At 37.5% G+C, this 17601-nt stretch overlaps 1 protein-coding gene across 3 annotated transcripts in view; it reads right to left on the minus strand.

The window, feature by feature from the left end:
• Positions 1-17601, minus strand: part of CERT1 (ceramide transporter 1) — a 113697-nt gene that overhangs the window by 17071 nt on the left and 79025 nt on the right. For 2 of the 3 annotated variants that reach the window (XM_044916913.1, XM_021701986.2), the window contains exons 9-10: positions 9274-9360; positions 6800-6892 (exon numbers count right to left, since the gene is read on the minus strand). In XM_044916913.1, coding sequence (XP_044772848.1) covers positions 6800-6892; positions 9274-9360 — 180 coding nt within the window. Of the gene's footprint in view, positions 1-6213; positions 6292-6799; positions 6893-9273; positions 9361-17601 lie in introns of all 3 variants that reach the window. The other variant, XM_044916914.1, reaches the window with a different exon arrangement.

Raw genomic sequence — 17601 nt, forward strand, 5'->3', positions numbered from 1 at the left:
TAAGCCATATTAAAAAATAACCAATCCCCCATCTTTTTGACTCCAATTTCACTGTTTCACATTCTTTTAGGGAAAATGCAAATATTCATATATGCAAACATTTACAAATAATCACCTTTTAGTGTCTTCCTTTAAATTATTTAGTCTTTTTTACCGAAAAAAAATTTTTTTTTTTTTTAAGATTTTATTTATTTGACAGAGAGAGACACAGTGAGAGAGGGAACACAAACAGGGGGAGTGGGAGAGGGAGAAGCAGGCTTCCCGCGGAGCAGGGAGCCCAATGTGGGGCTCGATCCCAGGACCCCGGGATCATGACCTGAGCCGAAGGCAGACGCTTAACGACTGAGCCACCGAGGCGCCCCTTTTTTACTGAAATTTAAATAAAACCTGTGCTTTTAACTATCACAAATTACTCCTACACATTTTATATAAGCAAATAAAACTGAGTATTTCACACTCCTAGAATCCACAATCACATTCACTGGTAAGATTTCACGTGAGTGCTATTTGCAAACTCTCCTAGTTTGAAACGTGTTTATAAACAGAAGTGAAGTGATAAAAAGATGGTTTCTGAAGGACTTTCTATTTTAATCATGTACACAGAGACACTTTTTCTAAGCTCCATTTTCTAACCTTTACATCATAGTTTTGTTTTATATAATAAGTACATTAAGAGAAGGCAGGGAAGGGGCGCCTGGGTGGCTCAGTTGGTTAAGCGACTGCCTTCGGCTCAGGTCATGATCCCGGAGTCCCGGGATCGAGTCCCGCATCGGGCTCCCTGCTCGGCAGGGAGCCTGCTTCTCCCTCTGACCCTCCCCTCTCTCATGTGCTCTCTGTCTCTCTCATTCTCTCTGTCTCAAATAAATAAATAAAATCTTTAAAAAAAAAAAAAAAGAGAAGGCAGGGAAGAGTTGGAAATGTGTATAATATACTTCCACTTAATTTATTCTTAAGTTTAACTACTTATTTTACATAAAATCTACTGCATTCATTAGGGATACAGAATAAGAACCAGGTTTACACATATTTTGAAATAAATACAGTAATGCTTTGAGGGCAAAAATTGCTAAAATTATTAACTCTGGGGGTATAATTTTTCTACACAAAAGGATGTTATCAATATGTTACAGTGACATGTATGTCTACATAAAGTTTTCTAGATTTCAGAATGCATTTTTGCTTGTAGGTATGGCTTTAAGAATCTCCCTAATTGGTAATAATCATAAAAGTTTTTGATAAAAATTTTATACTGAGGTTCTACAATCTATTTTTGTACTAAATAAAGCACTAACGTAACATTTTATATCTTTATTCATAATCCTCAAAACCCTAATGGTGTTGGGCTACAGACTTGAAATTTAAAAATGTGACAAATAGTACATTCTATAACTTAAAAACTTAAAAAAATTTTTTTTACAATGTTTATGTATTTAAGTAATCTCTACACCCAATGCAGAGCTCAAACTCATGACCCCCAGATCAAGAGGTGCATACCAGCCAGGCGCTCCATATTCTGTAATTGTATAAAGGCTTCATTAGAAAATATAACTCCAGGGGCTGCCTGGAAAAATCTGTGTGCCTCTCTAATTTTGAAATCTGCTCTGAGAGAATAAGGAGGACTAATGCAGGATTTCCAAGTTATGAAGACATACAAAACGTACCCGAGTTCCCAAAGAGGAAGGAACAAAGAGAGTTCCAGTTAGTATGCATAAATCGAACAACTGCTGTAGCACTGGCTTGACTCATTTATCTGTGTCCACACTGATTGGGAAACTTTTACCCTTTTTAGAACCAAAGATCTTAAAAATTTTTAGATATGAATATGTACTTTGTAGGTGGGATACTAGGAGTTGAGAACACCAACATTTACTATGAGATTAGAAGCAGAAAGAAATGCTTCCCAGAAAAAGACCTACTTTAAGTAGGCCACTTGTGAAAGAAGAATGTAAAGGATTTTACTCTGTTAAAAAAGAGTTCTGTTTCAAAAAAATTTAGTGCCAGTTTAAGCTCTTTTGTCATAAAGTATGCAGGTAATTGTATTTTTGTTTGGGAGATGATTCCTGCTAACTTATTTCAAATGTTCGAATAACAAGAAGATATTTTTGTGTTTTGATCCCAAAGAAACTAGATTTCACAAATATGAAGTGAAAGCTATTTACATAGGTTAAAAGAATGTACAGTAAGCACATTTAACATCGTCTTCTTAGACAGATGAAAAATAGTATTACTACTGTGTTACCACTGCACCTACGGAGAAGTGTTCAGCCTTTTGTTCCTACGTACTTCCCTGACTTAAGAGGGCTTGAAAAAGTTCAGCAAAGAAATAAACAAGATGAATTTAGTGCTGTGCTTCTAGGAAATTAAAGAAATCGAAGTACCCAATTACTGTAGTAACCATCTCTGCAAAGCTTTCATCATGGTATCTTTATCCATTATGGCATCTTACTTGAGGTAGTATCACTGAGATTAAGAAGAGAGGTGATACAGGTAAAATCTCACTATAATAATGAATTTCACGTTCACTGCAATAAAATCTGAAGTAGTAAGTGTTACTTACTATTGGGGCAGTGACTCGGGCATTCGTGACCACACTGACAATTCGAATCTACCCTAATGATCTGCTCTGTTTATTGTTTTTAGTTATGACTGCATATCAAAAATAATTGGGAAACAAGGGGCCATTAAGTTGGATGACAAGAATAAACACAAGCCAAATTTACCATTTTAGTAGGCTCAAAATTTGATACACTAGGAAATACTATTACTAGTAACATCTGCTATCACTTTAAAAAAGAAAAGACTGGATCAAAATCACTAAGGCAGGTTTCATCTGCTTTAATAGTGTTCACTAGTTTTAATCAGACTAAAATAATTTCAGGAATCATGCCCTTGATTTTTTTGGACCTAGAGTTGAAAATAAGCGGACATACACAGCATCTTAGCAAATGACCTATGAAAAATGGAGATAAAGCACATTTAAAATAAGAGATGATGGCACACCAATTCTAGTCTTTTCTTCCACCTCCCATTTGAGTCACTCAGTATGTCAAATGGAGGCTAACTGGATTTTTCTAACATTATCAATTCAGAAATTTTTATTGATGATAAAACAAAAATGTAATGAACAAAATTCTAATGAACAAAAGTCCAGAAGGATTCAAAGACTGCTCAGACCTCTTTTCTCTTACTCATGTGAAAGGAATACAACTATGCTTATTGTTACAGAGTCAGAGGGATTTGTTGGATAGAATAATTTATTAATAACAAATTAACAGTGTACTGTTAACCCAAAAGAAAAATGGACAGGACATGAATAGTCAATTCACCGAAGAAATGCAAAAGGCCAAGAAGCAAAAATACTACTTTTAGTCTATCAGACTGGCAAAAATTAGCTGAATTATAATACTCAGTGTCAACGTAACAAAAGAAAACTGAACTGGGAGTGTAGCTGGTTCAACTTTTTAAGTGAACAGTTTGGCATTAAGAATAAAAAAACCTCAGAAGTGTTTATGGCTTTTGTCTTAATTCTACTTCTAGAAATGTATTCTAAGGAAATAACTGTACAAAGTGTACAAAGATATATATATACACACACATGGATGTTCTGTATATCAGGATGCTCCTGTAACACTATTTATAATATTTATTTATAATAGAGACAAACTGAAAATAAATGTTCAATATTAGGTGAGTAGGTAAGTCCTGTATGCACATCCATAGTAACAGACAAGGAGATTAGGACCCATGTTTACCGATGGGAAAATGGGCTTAATTATAAACAAAAAACCAAAACAAAACAAAAAAAAGCTGGTTACAAAATAGTATATACGAAATTGCCTACTTTGGTAGAAAAAGACAATTACTAAAGTGTGTGTGTTTATCAGTATGTGATTTTATCTACTCTACTTTCTAGTTCTGCTAAATTAGAAGGTATTATTGTACAATAAACAGGGGAGGGGTTAAATAAATAATTACGACAATAATCAAGTGTCACTATGGACATAAAGGGGGGAAAGAGCTTAACTGCCAGAGCCCAAGTCTGCTAATGACAACAAATACTTTAGCAAGGACAATAAATACTTAAAGAGCTCAATGTCATTTTTCCTGCAATTTTGCCTCTTTTGGCATATAAAACAGTACAATAATTAAAAGCTAAAAACAGAATCTGAATTATCATGAGCATCACATATATTTAAAAAATTTCACCAGAAAGATCTTTCTCAACTTATACACAAGTTACACAAAATATTAAAAAGTATGCTACAATTTGGCAAAGTCTTGTAAAAATCTGGGCTCCTGTGTCTCTAATATATTCATCTATACTTGAAGAATTTCAGGTGTTTTAAAGCTCTATAGCTTGGGTCCAAGGTGGGCATCCTGAAGCCTTAATTCTTAGGCATCTATTGTGGCTTACCCTCTTTTACTGCTCTCATTACATTTTCATTTATAGCCTGTGTATTTGTATAATTTAAGGGTACATGGTGACCAGTACTGATGAGCTTTAGTCTGTTACTTTATTATTTTAATGCCAGGTGGAGTGTAGCAGAATAAACCAAAGTATCCCAATATTATCTAGTTTTGGCACTGATTTATTGTGAATATGAGATGCTTTTAAAAAGCTTTCATAAATGAACAAAATTAAGAAATACTGGAATAAGTTTGGTTCTGGGCGATTTCTGATGCAGAACTGATACATCTCTTTCTCAAAAAAGTTCAAGGAGAAAAAAAGCAGCAAAAGTAAAAAAATACACTTTGAGTCTTAACCTTCATTTTCTTCTTTACTGCATAGTTAAAAAACAAATGTAAATTTTATTCCTAAGTGTAAACTAAGAAATCTGTTCTAAATTATGACTTTAAAAAATAATTACAGAATACAGTTGACCCTTGAACAATACGAGTTTGAACTGCACAGGTCCACTTATATGTGGATTTGTTTTGATAAATATAGAGCAGTACTGTAAATGTATTTTCTCTTCTTTACAATTTTCTTAATAACATTTTTCTTTCTCTAAGTTACCTTATTGTAAGAATACAGTATATGATACATATAACATAAAATATATGTTAATCAACTGTTTATATTATTATAAACTATTACGAACTATTAGTAGTTAAGTTTTTGGGGAAGCAAAAGTTGTATGTGGATTTTTGACTGAGGGGGGGGTCGGTGCTCCAACCCCCATGTTATTCAAGGGTCGAGTATACTCTGATAGAGAAAAAATAATGTAGAAAATTTTGATTATTCAAAGAAATTGTATAATAATAGCTAATAGATAGCTATATAATAGCTAATAAAAGCTCACACATATCTAGCATTTACAAAATGCCAGGCTTTAGCGAGATCACAGTCCTAGCTAAATCACAGAAGTGAAGCACAGAAGAGTTAAAAAAGTTGTCCATGATCATACAACTAACCAGGATTTAAACTCAGTCATTCACACTAGAGAGCTCAGCTTCTTAACATAAGCTAACATAATGTAAAATACAATCACCATAAAAATACAAAGCTGAATGGCAAAGATATAAGGATTGAAAAACTTTAAAAACTAATGCTGATATTAAAAAACATTCCTTCGATAATACTTTGACTTTATTATGGAGGCAGGGACTGCAATCATCTAGCTTCCTGTCTTAAATTCCTAAATACTTAATAATGCATCTGAACAAGAATATTAATTTACAACATTCAAGGGTAATGTGCATAACAAAAATAAAATCAGTTCAATGGAGCTTAGTATGACAAGAGTAATGAGACAAATATTTTAAAAAGAAACTTCCTTGTTGAATTATGAGGTACTTTAAATTAGATTTGAAGTGGGGCTGCTTAAACCTGCTTTTATGCTGTAACGTATCCTGTAAACCATGCTCATCAAAGTTGCTGAATCCTGTCTGAAGAAAGATACTACATGGTATTTAAAAACCAGGTATCTTCTACTTGTTTCACTTCAATTTGAAATCTTTCAGGAGTACCTCCTATATGGCAAAATTCCAAGCTATTCACAGCAGAGGATACAAAGGGCACATGCAAGCCTGACAGAGGAACTATTTAGTAGATAAGGAAGGCCTTTTTTTTGCCTTTTTAATGCTTATTGTTACTATTTAAAACTCAAAACCAAAACAAGTGGCCTAACCAAAAGATATCTAGGAACTGGGAAAGCAGGCCGAAATATAGCACAGACAGACTCAAGTCCACTCTATACAGTCATACAGTACCTGGGAGCTGAATCTGTGAACATCGTCAGAGGCACTGACTAGATCAATGGAAGACATGGAGGAAGAGCGACTATAGGGCTACCAGAGACAGACAAAGAAAAAACCAAGTAATCAGAACAAAGGCACAACAGAGCATTCAGTACCAACTTCCAAACACAAGATAAAGAAAGAGAGAACAAAGCACTATATGAAACAAGCTTAGCAGCAAGTGCTGACTTCATGCACCTATTATGGTTTATGCTCCAAAATCTTTCTAAAAAGAATGCAGTGCTTCCAATAATACAAAATAATATCACTTAACCCCAAAGAAAAAGTGATTTAACATAACTGGTTCTGCTTCTGGTTAACTATCTTGGACTAGCCATTCCCTATATCCCCCATCCCCCCTTTCCCCTTAAACAAAAAAGAAAGAACATATTCAGAAGAAAATTTCTAACTGTTTTGGAGGATGTATATGGAAGAAAGTATACAATACCAAAAAAATCTCATTCCTAAATTCAAGAAAAGGGAAAACTTATACAACAAGATAGTTCCATCAACAGTGAAGAACAATATATATTTCCAGTAAACTCTGACATTAGCTTACCTTTTGGACAAATCTATGAGTCCCCACAGAAGAAAAGGCATCTCCAGATGGCATGGATGTAGGCCAGTGTAATCTGACCTTTTCACTCTGTGACTAAGAAAACATATAACATTAGGTGGGAGGGTTTTAAGGTATACTTTGCAGCTTAAGAATGAATACTATAACCTGAAACTACCAACATTTAATGACTGAACACTTTAGTACTTATAAATATTTGAATTACAAAAATACTCTGAAGGTTCAAGCCTTGCCATGTCCTGACACTTACTTCATGTATTCTAATTCAATCTCTTCTTTCAGACTCCATACATACCACTTTGAGTAGGGATTGGTTCTTTGAATTTGCCAGACTCTCCAATACCGGTATGGCATTATTTACCATGAATCCGTATTAACACTGCTGTTGAAGTAATTTCTTATATCTAAACTCTGGCCAAATTATTCTAATCATTCCACTTCATCAGGGTTGTGCAGGGCCATACCATTTGAACCACTGTCATTTGCTTCAGTTGTGTTACAAAGAACATAGCACGGATATCTTTATCTCCTTTCCATGAACGTGTTCAGCCTTCAACCCACTGTGTCACTCCTGTTAAACTGCCACTTAACTTCCTTCCTCCTCCTGAACTTGCCCAGTTTCTTCTCACTTATTCAGTATCTACTAAATATAAAGTACCAGAAGCCGTGCTGTGTTGTGTGTGTGCTCATCTTCTAACTATGCAGAAGACAAGTGGTAATTTCTATTCAACACTATCTGAACAGAACTGCTAAGATCTCATTGCTCACTCACCACTTCACTGAAAATTTCTTTCCTTATGTTGGTAAATAATGTAGAACCATGTAAACTCAAAAATGTGTCACTGAAGAATACCTTAGTAGTGGCTGTGCTGCTGGGAGTCCTGTGCAAAATTTACTGTATACAACGAGGGAAATGATCTGAATCTTTGGAACTAATTTCACGGATTACTGACGCTTACTATTCTAGAGCATTACCACACTATAATTACCCTTGTGATATCAACATGCCCATGAGGTGAGATCATGAGATCACGGTCTGTTTAATGACCCATTTTGCAGAGTATCTACCACAGTGTCAAGAACAGACTAAAATCAAATAGACCCATGAATATTTTTTTTTCTAAAGTTTACAAAAGTTTTCATCGATCCTCTTAAACTCCAACTCAACCACCGTATTTGGTAGAGTAGCATTTTAGAGTCAGAAGTGATGATTTGAACCATCTTGTGTAACTCCTTGTTTTACATATTAGAAAACCAAGGCCCAGAGAATTTAAGCAGTACGTTTACAGCCACAGTCGCTTGCAAGACTAAGACTGAAGTTGTCTTGACCTACTCTCCCCAAAATACCACAACTTAGATTACAACAAAAACAAAACAAAAAAAAATCAATGTGAAGAATAAGAAGGAAAAAAAAAACATTTAAAAAGCCAACACTAAGATACTTCTTCAGGTAATACTTTAGGCATCTAAAAATGGAGCTCATTTAGGAACTGAAAGCTTCCATTCTTATTGAATGCTGCATAGCATCTTTTTTCAGCATAAAAAATGACTAATAAGCTTTATAAATGAATGTAACAAAACTTTTTATCACTGATTTAGAAAAAAAATAATGAAAGATAAACATGAAAAGCAAAAGTCACTATTGCAGGTGATTTACCCTCAGGGAGACAGACCAGTGAATAGGCATAATGGCCATGACTCCCTTAGCAATGACAGGAATGAAAAAGCCAACTTTTCTATGCAAGTTCATTTGTAGTATAACCGATACACTTAAGAATTTATTTGCAAGATACTTAAAGCCCTGGGAAGAGTAACTAAAATTCACCCTTAAGTACCATCTAGTGGTAATATATGGTAACTGCATTGTTACAGAATTAAAAGGATGCAAAGGATCAAATTAATCCTGAGACTAGAGTTGAAGGATTTAAGAAATGTTTTCCTTCAATTTCCACAGAAATAGCTGGGTATAACTGCTGTGAATTTGATAATGATAAAATACTGAGCAAAGTTAAAAGTGAGGAAGATATCGAAGGTGAAGGTGGTGAAAGCAATAAAGGAGTTAATTCTTGGTCATCTTCCTTGTGAATTCATATGGTTGGTAACTGTGATACAGAGAAATTCAGACTGTTTCACTCAGATTAAACATACGCTTGTTCTTAATAGACAATAAAGTTGGATACTTCAAGGGGAATAGGCAGAATATTTCCATTTAGTTTCATGTTAATTATGCATGATTCCTTTAAGTGATCAGTGGTCTCCTTTCTACTGCTTAAAAATTCATCAATGAAAGAACTGACTTGTAAAGATTCTTCTACCTTTGTGACTCAGTATAGACACAGTTCATTTTCTAGGTTCACAGTTCATTTTTATTAGGTTCACAGTTTTCAAATTCCATTTATATAAAATAACATACATCAAGGAATGCCTAGTGTTAGAATTTTTAATAAAAGATATACCTGTTCCTCTATTTTATCTTGTCTGTCAAGAGCAGCTTCCACAGCATCAAAGAACTCTTCTTCATTAATCAGACTGTTTGGACCTTCCTATTATTCAAACACATGGGAGAAAAAAATCACTTAAAGAAAACAGAAAAAATTTCCCTTGTTAAAAAGCAACTTAAAAAAAAAAACCCTTTTATCTCATCATGCTTACCATGCAAAAGAACTATTCATTACTAAATCTACAGGACACACCAATCTTTATGCTTACTTGCCCCATTAGCAGCATTTATGTGAATGACTCTCTTTGAAGAGTTCTCTCGCCACTTGGATCCTAATTTCCCAGTTCCTCTCTACCCAAGCCTCTTCTTTGGAATTAAATGTGGGTGTTCCTCAGGGTTCCACACTTGCTCTCCCCACAGCACTTACTCATTTCTAAGGCTCTGGTCATCATGAGGTGATTCCCAAATTCATAGGTTATCCATCTCTCTCCTAAGTGTTAGACCTTTGCATCCAATAATACTTAAGACCTCCTCAGGTTAATGATGCAGTTCACATGCAACAAGTCTAAAACCTGTTTCTTCCCCTACCTCTACACCAATCGAAAGCAGACTGCTGGGCCGGTCCTGGATTCCTCCCGCTCCCCTCATTCATTCACCACACCCTTTAATCTTACTTTCTAGATATCTAAGTTTATCAGTGTCTATTCCTACTACTCTATGTTAATTTAGGCTATCTTTAATTCTAACCTGCAAGACTGAAAAAGTTTGGGAAGCCCCCAGTTCACAACTGTCAACTTCAATCCATTCTCCTCACTGCAGGGACCAAGAATGATTTTTCTAGACTGTAAACCTGAAAACTTCACTTGCTTAAAATCCATTGCCCGAGGCTCTATAAGGATTCTTCTGTAACTTGCTAGCCAGTCTAACCACTCCCTCCTCTCCATCAGCTTCACCCTCCAAAGATAAGGCCTTTCAGTTTCCCCGGGGCAAAATGCCTTTTTTTTTTTTTTTTTTTTTTGCTTCTGGTTTCCAAATTTTTTCCTTCTTCTCAGCCCCTACAAGCAAACACTCTAGGCTACTCACCTGGTTAATAGCTACTCAGCCTACTCATTCTTACGGTTTTACCTAAGATGTTGTTTTCTCTGGGAGGCCATCATCCCCGCCTCAAAAAACCTCTTAGTGCTAACAGTGCTTCATAACTGCCTGTTAACTAGCCTGTTTTCCCATTACATAGGTAGGGCCCTCAGGCAGGATCATGTATATCCCCATGCCTAGTACAGTGTTTTACATATACAGTAAACCTTAAGGAATGAATTTAAGATTAAAAAGTAATTTCTGAAGCTACAGATGACAGAAACATTTAGGTTTTGTTCAATAATTAGAACATCGTAAATGTTTGATAAGAACCAAAATAAGGTTATAATCTGAATCAGTGTCTAAAATCCATGCAAAAGTAGTACTCACACAAGAATATAGAATAATTTAGAATATAGGGGCGCCTGGGTGGCTCAGTCATTAAGCGTCTACTTCCGGCTCAGGTCGTGATCCCAGGGTCCTGGGATGGAGCTTCACATCTCGGACTCCCTGCTCAGCAGGAAGCCTGCTTCCTCCTCTCCCATTCCCCCTGCTTGTGTTCCCTCTCTCGCTATATCTCTCTCTGTCAAATAAATAAATTAAAAAAAAATCTAAAAAAAAAAAAAATACAGAAGCTCAAAAGATCAAAAGGAAGGGAAATAAAAGTATAAAAACAGAGGCCCTAAAGGCCCTAGTTCACTTAAGAACTGGATATTTAACTTGATACCACAGGGGGTCAGTGAGAAAAAAACTGAAGTACCCTTAACCATTTTCTTCATTAAAAGAGAAAGAGGGAAGTACATTTTAGATGGATGGAAAAATGATCGTTTATTTAACAAATGCCACTAAAATAAAACACAGATTCCTACATTATACCATAATCTTAAAAAATCCAGATGTACTAACAATATATTAGAAGAAACCATTAAAAACCCAGTAAATATAATTATTTAAAGTAGGGAATGTTTTTTTAAGCATGATACCAAATGTAGAAATAAGTACATCAAAAGACTGAGGGATTAATTACATGAAAGTATAAAACTTTTATATGACAAAACCAACAATCAAAAGTTTAAAAAACTAAAAAAGGAAAAAAATAATTGAAAAATGAAAAGCTAATCCTCCGTATCTTCTAAATCAACAGAGGAAAAAAAACTCTAAAACCAGATAAAAATATTAAGGGGCATGGATAAGTGAGTCATTAAAGAAGAAATGCCAATGACCAGTAAACTTTTTTTTTTTAAGAAAGTCTACCTAATCATATTAATAAACAATAAAAAAAAATCTGAAACTAGTTAACAAATGTACTTATTAGCACAACGTACCTCTGATGAGGGAACAGAAGGCAAGCTGAAGACAAAGCACAAGCTGACACCCTGCAACCTCCCCCCACCCCCTATTCCTGGGTGGGACATGTATGACATCCTTCCAGGAATCTCCCAACTATCTTAATGTTAATGCCTTGCTAGAGGAGAAAACAACTTTGACAATGGCAAGGCCTCCAGTATCCCCCGAGTCTTCTTTAACACATGAAAATCCTTTTGAAACCTCCCTTTTTCCTAACCTCCCCGACCCCATAGTATATAATCAGCTCCCCCACAACCCCAGGGGCAGCAGCTCCTTCTCCCCAAGGGTCCTGTCTCTGTGCTTTAATAAAGCCACCATTCTACACCAGAGACGTCTCAAGAATTCTTTCTTGGCTGTTGACTCGAGACCTCCCCCCCACCAAACTTCACCTATATTCCAAAACCACATCATATGGTGCCCAACGTGGGGCTTTGAGTCTTTGCATCTGAACTCTGAGCTTCGGTACAAACTTGGTGAGTACTTTCTCTTTTCCTTTACTTTCAATTTCTATAGCTCTTCAAGGAGTATGGTCTTATTGGAACATTTTCATGTCAATAGCTCAGCCTGTAATCCTCTAGCCCATGGCTACTCTCTGGGGAGGAGAAAGCCTGCCTTTTGGCTGGAAGTTAGTGCCCTGTCCGGGATGGTAATAAGACCCAGAAACTTGATGCCCACTCTTTATTCCTGTCCTTATACAAAGTTGTCTGTCTTGGGGACACCTAAGTCACCAGGATGGCTGCCAACCTTAAGACTCCCATGTGAAGTTTCCTCCTGACTGATCTAATGTGATCCCCTCCACATCCCTGGTCTAGCTGCTTCTGGCCATGGGACCTCCACTGGGAGCCAGCTGAAACCAGTACCAGATGGAATTAAAACCCAACTGGGGACCATTTCCTAGGGAAGTTGACTTTATAAAGACCACATGTGTTGGAATGTCACTTAGACCATGATGGATTTCCATCTTTACTATTCACCGTCAATGTCCTCTACTAACTACTTAAAGCTACAAAATTTGGTAATTTCCCCCTTGTAAAACTTTTCCAGTATCTTCCATGGGTTAGAAATGGCAGGGCAGTATGCAACCATCAGGGCACAGGACGACACAGCATCATTTTTCAGTCCATTCACCAGGCACCCATAGGCAGTCTAGGATGTGACTGGGGGGGGAGGGGAGGGATGCCGGCATCCCTTCAGGGCCTTTTATGGCAGGAATGCCTTCACAGGAAAGCAGGATGGTGATCAACAGTGATTTTTGTTTGAGGGACGACTCTGGTCACTTTTGACACACGAAACCTCTGACATAACCTGTGTGGGACACCACCTGGGAGTCAGGGGGGATTTGGTAATGGACCTCCTTTACTTTTCTGGGAGCATGGCCTCAGTAGGCTTCTTCTTCGGTTCCCAAGGAAGGGTGCCTTTTAACCTACTGGAAACAATTCAGATTGCAAAATTTAGGAAAGGACTGAGCTCCTGTAACACTGCATGGCCTCAGGATCTGTCAGTTAGATCTCTTCTGCAGGAAACAGGGCAGATGGACCTACGGTACCTTCACTGCTTGTACGTAGGCCTTCACTGCTCTACACCAGGACCCCGACCTAAGGGCCTCTTGCAGAATGTGTTTGCCTGAATGTGTTGGCTTGTAACCCACCCTCCCCAACATATTGGATGATAATTATCTAAATAGGCCTCTCCAAGTAAACCCAGGTTTGCTGGAGGAAACACAGGCCACCCCAAAGGGGACTTTGACTCTCTCTCATTATTCTTCCTAATAGATGTAGGGGCTTCTCCCTCATTTCCTGGGTTAATGGCTATAACTGGAGCCATCTGTGGTTAGTCTACCTCAGGACAAGGATCTTAAGGAATATTCCCAAGCAGCTGCTGAAACTCCCTTTGTTTTGGGGAAATTCCCTGTCTTCTGTCGGACATGGACTGCTTATTCCCCCCCTTGTTGGCGGGGAAACATGGCGTCTGCTCCTCTGTTGGAGCTGGTGAGCTCTAGAACCAGGAACCCTCTTCTCTGCCTTCTGGCAGCACTTTGCCTCTCTCTCTTTTTTTTTTTTTAAAGATTTTATTTATTTGACAGAGAGAGACGCAGCGAGAGAGGGAACACAAGCAGGGGGAGCGGGAGAGGGAGAAGCAGGCTTCCCATGGAGCAGGGAGCCCGATCCGGGGTTCGATCCCAGGACCCTGGGATCATGACCTGAGCCGAAGGCAGACGCTTAACGACTGAGCCACCCAGGCGCCCCAGCACTTTGCCTCTTCTATCTCCCCCTCCCTCTTCTCCTGTTTTTGCACCACCTTGGGTGCGACCTGCATAACTGGCTTCTAGACCATCCTCAGTGCCTCAGGCACCATGGCTCCTTCTCCCTTCACTGTCAAGGAGCAAGAAGAGCACCCCCTGGACTTAATACCACCTACTCCAGATTTCCCCACTAGTGTCTCAGGTAAAAATTGACAATGGAGAGGATCCAGGTGGAACATAATTCAATATTTAAACTAATTTGAGGTTATTGGTTTAATTAAGATAGACATGTCTTTTAAGTTATCAGCAGTAAACGTGAAACTTTTATTCTATCCAGGTTTGCTGAAGGTCAAATAAGCTCGTGTTATCTCTTTGCAAATTGTTTAGCAAAAAGATGACTAAAATGATGATTGTCTCAAAGTTTTCATGGGTAATTGTTAAGATAGCTTTCAAAGTCTCTGGTAACCTGAAATTTTAAAGTTTTGCTTGGATGATAAATGGGATTAAATTCGTTGGACATCTAGGTCTCTTCCAAATAGCATAAAAGGGCTAAATCATTGATTACTAGATGTAGGTTTGTGCTTTTGACTTCTTATTGCAAAGAAACTAAGGATGTTTAATCTGTTGGTAAGCATGTTTTGTGCTTAACTGATTCATAAATTTGCCATCTAAAGAATTCTGGTGTAACAGTCCACAATTGGTTACTACTTAGTCTTCACTGGAGACTAAGGTTTCTAAGAGTGCAAAATTCTGCTAAATGTAATTAAGACTGATGGAAATAAGGGAAACAACTCTGTATATAGAAATGTAGGAAGATATAAGGAATGGGAATGAAGGTAAAAGAAGGTAATTTTGTCCTAAATAAGATGGTTGTTTGGAGAGATGGCTTGGGACAAAATCTGAATGCAAAAGAAAGTTGTAGAAGGTTTGTGATGGGAAAACTCTGGAACGGAATTTTAGGTGTGGTCAGGATGGACCTTAAGATTGAAATGAGTGGATGGGGCGCCTGGGTGGCTCAGTTGGTTAAGCGACTGCCTTCAGCTCAGGTCATGATCCTGGAGTCCCTGGATCGAGTCCCGCATCGGGCTCCCTGCTCGGCAGGGAGTCTGCTTCTCCCTCTGACCCTCCCGACCCTCCCCCCTCTCATGTGCTCTCTCTCTCAGTCTCTCTCTCTCAAATAAATAAATAAAATCTTCAAAAAAATAAAAAATAAAAAAATAATAAAAAAAAAGATTGAAATGAGTGGATAAGTACATTGGTATAAGGTTGAAAGTCTGCTTTCTCTCTGTTCAAAAAGACAAGTTTTCTTGAATTGTTGTCTGCTCTTGATAAGAATATGTAAACAAAGGTTTTTTTCTCTTTTGTCTGCTCAGAAAACCAGTTTATGTTTTGCCTTTATCAGGTCTTTAACATCCTAATCCTATTTAGGTATGTGCTTTAAAACTTTCTAAGGTTTTAACAAACTTGCCCAAGATTTAAATCATGAACAAAGTCTCGTTGACTAATTAGGCTTGTTTGTTTGGTATGTTACCTTCTGGTAAAAGGTCATCATCACTCTATTTTGATTATTAAAGTGTTATGTGTCACAGAAATAACCGGATTTCCTTGCCAGCTACATTGTAACCTCTCATCAGATGTTTAACCATATCCATTTTTTAGTCTTGTCATTTATAGTTATTCTCTTGTAAAATGTTTCATCTTTAAGGAGAACTAAGGCTGCATTCAAACTAAACAAGAATTAGTAACATGGGACTAAATGAACTAAAAGATTATAGTGTTGTAACTCTCGTTTGAAACACTGCTGGCTCTTTACTATTTGCTCTTCCAGACTAAGACTTTCTCTTAAGACATCAGTAATATACAGAAATAATAATAAAGCAAATTAAAACATTTAACTTTTCTCTCTACCTGAACCCTCTCATTCAAAAGGTCTCAGTAAGTATTCGTTCTTCCATGGCAATCATAATCATTTGCATAAGTTCAGTAAGAATCTTCTCCTTGTAACAGGACACCACTGGAAATGTTGGTTATTTTACCAAGGCTCTGACTGGAATGTCATATTTGAGAGACATGCATAGACTCAGATATGACCAAACACCTTTTTTTTTTTTTTTAAGATTTTATTTATTTATTTGACAGAGAGAGAGAGAGAGAGAGCAGGAACACAAGCAGGGGGAGTGGGAGAGGGAGAAGCAGGTTTCCCGCGGAGCAGGGAGCCCGATGCGGGACTCGATCCCAGGACCCTGGGATCATGACCAGAGCCGAAGGCAGACGCTTAACAACTGAGCCACCCAGGTGCCCCTGACCAAACACCTTTGAGGAACTAAGACTGACTTTATGAAACCTGGAGCTATAAAGCTGCTTGGAAATGTTGGCCTGATACCTTGCTTTACAGAGTTACCAGCAGCCTCACCAGGTGAGTAAAGAATGTCACTTCCTGGCAGGTGCAGGAACCTCAGGATACTTTGGGGACCTCGTGAAGAGGAATTCGCTCAAATCTACAGGTATTGCAGGCATGTCTGATGGCAAGTACTTGGCTTGGCTTCTGGCCTGGAGAGGCTACTAAAAGTTCAACCTAGAGATTCCTCATAAAGGTTCCAGCAGAGCAGATTCTAAAAGATGTATACGATCATTATTCTTGCTGAGCTTATGTAAATAATTATGCCAGGTTTGTTAAAACTGGACTTGTGTTACAAACGAAAGAGTCTTGATTTGGCTATCTCTGGAAATGAGGGTTATTTAAAGAGAAAAATTATGTTTCAATAACGCACCTTTAGTTTTGATTGTCCTTAGATGTTGTTTGCTTAAGCTAGACAACTTGAGGTAAACTTCACAGAAATAGCTTTTCTGTTTCTACACAATAGCTCCTGTATAGATAATCTTATTGCATGTTATTCTGTGGGGATAATAACAGGACCCCATGGGCATGATTATTTAGGATTAATTTCCCAAAAATTATATAACTCAACTAGCACCTTGACCAGTTCTGTGTGGCTGAGATGACAAAATCCTTCCCTAAAAGCCAGAGCACACCCCACTCCATAGGGTTAACTATGGACCTGTGGAGATAATGGATGGCCCTACTTTCTTTATGACTGGATTGGATGATGTACTTGGATGCCCTTATCTCTTGATAAGTCTTCTCTCATTTGCCAGTAATTCCTTGTAATTAGGATATTAATGCCTTACCTCAAACAGATGGAATTATCCCTTAGTCATATTTATCCTAGAAGCCACCTCTATTGAGGTACAAATGCAAATAGAGGCTTTAGCCAAGCATATAACAGTCTTTTTGGTAGGAGCCTCAAAGCTTACTTTGGGACAATGACTGACTGTAATGACCTCACATCAGGTCCAGAGTGTCTTAGAAACCAAAAGCCACCAAGAGATTATGGGAAACTGACTTATTAAACACTAGGCAATGCTTATAGATATGCCTGAAATATATTTAAAACCTGTCAAACTTTAAACCCAGCTACCCTTAGGCCTGGACCTGACCATCATACTTCTGTAGTATAGAACATAACCGTTAAGAGGTTATTCATCTTGTTTATTCTAGTCGACCAGATTTAAGATGCCCCTATTAAAAATGCAGGTGACAGTTGGTTTACCAATGGCAGTAGCTTCATGGAAAAGAGGGGTAAGAAAAACCGGGTATGCTATAGTCAGTCTTAACTCAGA

This window comes from Neomonachus schauinslandi, chromosome 7, assembly GCF_002201575.2.
Source record: "Neomonachus schauinslandi chromosome 7, ASM220157v2, whole genome shotgun sequence".
NCBI lineage: Eukaryota > Metazoa > Chordata > Mammalia > Carnivora > Phocidae > Neomonachus > Neomonachus schauinslandi.